The sequence below is a fragment of the Phyllostomus hastatus genome, unplaced genomic scaffold (assembly GCF_019186645.2).
Source record: "Phyllostomus hastatus isolate PE091 unplaced genomic scaffold, TTU_PhHast_1.1 phas_contig_549, whole genome shotgun sequence".
In the NCBI taxonomy this organism is placed as follows: Eukaryota; Metazoa; Chordata; class Mammalia; order Chiroptera; family Phyllostomidae; genus Phyllostomus; species Phyllostomus hastatus.
The window spans coordinates 1,017,053-1,019,259 of record NW_025333907.1 but is presented as its reverse complement, the minus strand read 5'-3'; the positions used below and the strand labels follow the sequence as shown (position 1 = coordinate 1,019,259).

At 42.0% G+C, this 2,207-nt stretch overlaps 1 protein-coding gene across 1 annotated transcript; it reads left to right on the top strand.

Annotated features, from left to right (window-relative positions):
* The first annotated feature begins 296 nt into the window (after nucleotides 1-296).
* LOC123824194 (vomeronasal type-1 receptor 4-like) lies at nucleotides 297-1,322 on the top strand. Its single transcript, XM_045847319.1, has one exon. The coding sequence runs from the start codon at nucleotides 297-299 to the stop codon at nucleotides 1,320-1,322; it is 1,026 nt and encodes a 341-aa protein (XP_045703275.1).
* The last annotated feature ends 885 nt before the right edge of the window (nucleotides 1,323-2,207 follow it).

Sequence of the window (2,207 nt, the reverse complement as noted above, 5' to 3'; positions counted from 1 at the left end):
CAGCCAGGATCAAATCCTCGCTGTGCCCCTAACCAGTGTGTGATCTCGGATGAAACCTTTAACCTCTCTATGCATATGTGGTCCTCACGTTTATAAGAAATGCAGTAGTGACTACCTCTTGAACTTGTGAGGGATAACAAAGTTATTTTGCGTGCAACCTTTGTAGCAGTGAGTATGCTATTGTAAGTGTTCTTAAATGGTTACACATTCACTTGGAAGCCTCTAAATGGCATAAAAAGTTTAACTCAGTATTTCAATTGTTGGTAAGTGGAGACAATTAAGTGTGTTCAACAGACATGATATGTGTGCCTTATGCCTCCTATTCTCATGCAGGGTCCTCTTGTTCAGAAGACAGAAACCAGTCACTGAGAACAGACAGTGGGTCCGTCATGGATTTGGCAGTAGGACTGATCTCCTTACTACAGACAATACTTGGAGTCCTGGGGAATTTCTCTCTGCTTTATCATTATCTCTTCCTTTATTTCACTGGGTACAGGCTGAGGCCCACAGATTTGATTGTCAACAGCCTGATCATGGCCAATTCCTTGGTTCTGTTCTCTAGTGGAATCAGCTTTACCAAGGTATCTTTTGGATCATATGACCATCTCAGTGGTTTTGGATGCAGATTTGTTTCCTATTTGCGTGGAGTGGGCAGGGCTGTGTCCATTGGCACCACCTGCCTCCTGAGCGTCTTCCAGGCCATTACCATCAGCCCCATGAACTCCAGGTGGGCAGGGCTTAAAAGAAAGGCTCCCAAGTACATTGTTGCTTCTATTTTCCTGTACTGGATCCTGCAAATGCTGGTAAATGTCATTTTTCCTATGCATATGTCTAGTACTTTGAGCAATGAAAAATTCAGAAACAGAAAAAAGTTGGGATTCTGTTCCTACATTTATCTTAATGAAACAATGAACACATTATATGCAGTGTTGGTAGCATCCCCTGATTTTTTATGTTTCGTGCTCATGCTCTGGGCCAGCGGCTCCATGGTCTTCATCCTGCACAGACACAAACTGAGGATCCAGCACATTCACAGGACCCCTGTCTCCTCCCAATCCTCCCCCGAGTCCAGAGCTACCAAAACCATTCTTCTCCTGGTGAGCACCTTTGTCTTTTTGAACACCTCTTCTTTCATCTTTCATATTGTTTTTGCCATTTTAAGCAATCCCAGCTTGCTTCTCTACAACATCTATATATTAATCACTCTGAGTTTCCCAACTGTCAGTCCCTTTCTGATCATGAGCCGTGACTCCAGTGTCTCCAGGCTCAGCTTTGCCTGGATTAAAAATGCAAAATTCCCTACTTTTATGAGAAATATGTAAATTTTATACATTTTAAAACTATGAAGCTTAAATTGTAAGTCAGTTAGATTGCATGTATGTTAAATCTATCAAATGGAATATTCCAGGAGAGAACTAGGCAAGAAATTTAAGCAAAATACATGAAAAAAAAATCAGCAGGTGGCAGGTCTCTGCTGAAGCTGAAGCCATAGGTGCCAGAAGTAAATTCAGTCTGTGAGAAAGGTTGTGGAAAGCTAGTTATGCTCTTGTACATGATACCTCTGGAGAGGTGGTGGGCATTATTAGAAATAATGATATTATAAATGGATGAGCTTGTAAATAACTTTTATGTAGAAAATGACCAGATTGATCTGAACAGGGACAAAGGAGAGCATGAAATTACATTGTAGCTGATGTTTTAACCACATCAAGCAAGCAAGCAATAAACAAACAAACAAACAAACAAACAAATTTATTTCTAGGAAGGGAGGGAGAAAGAGGGAGAGAAACATCAATATGTGGTTGCCTCTTGTGCGCCCCCTACTGGGGACCTGGCCAAACAACCCAGGTATGTGCCCTGATGGAATTCGAACCAGTGACCCTTTGGTTTGCAGGCTGGCACTCAATCCACTGAGCCACACCAGCCAGGGTGAGGTGAGTGACAATTTTAAAAGACATGAATTGCATGGAATTGGATCCACAGGAGACAGATGTTTTCTTTGTGAAGGTGCTCTGGGTATGTTGGCAGAAGGAGGTCTGGTGGTGCAAACTTGTCTCTAAAGTCATTACATTAGTTCATGGTGGGGGCTTTTGTTAAATTTGGAACAGTGCAATGAGGGCCATTTGAAAGGAAAAACAGATATGTGGAATGTGTGGCTTCTTGATTTCCAAAAAGCAAAGTGGGTATTTTCTCAATTGCCTGACAGG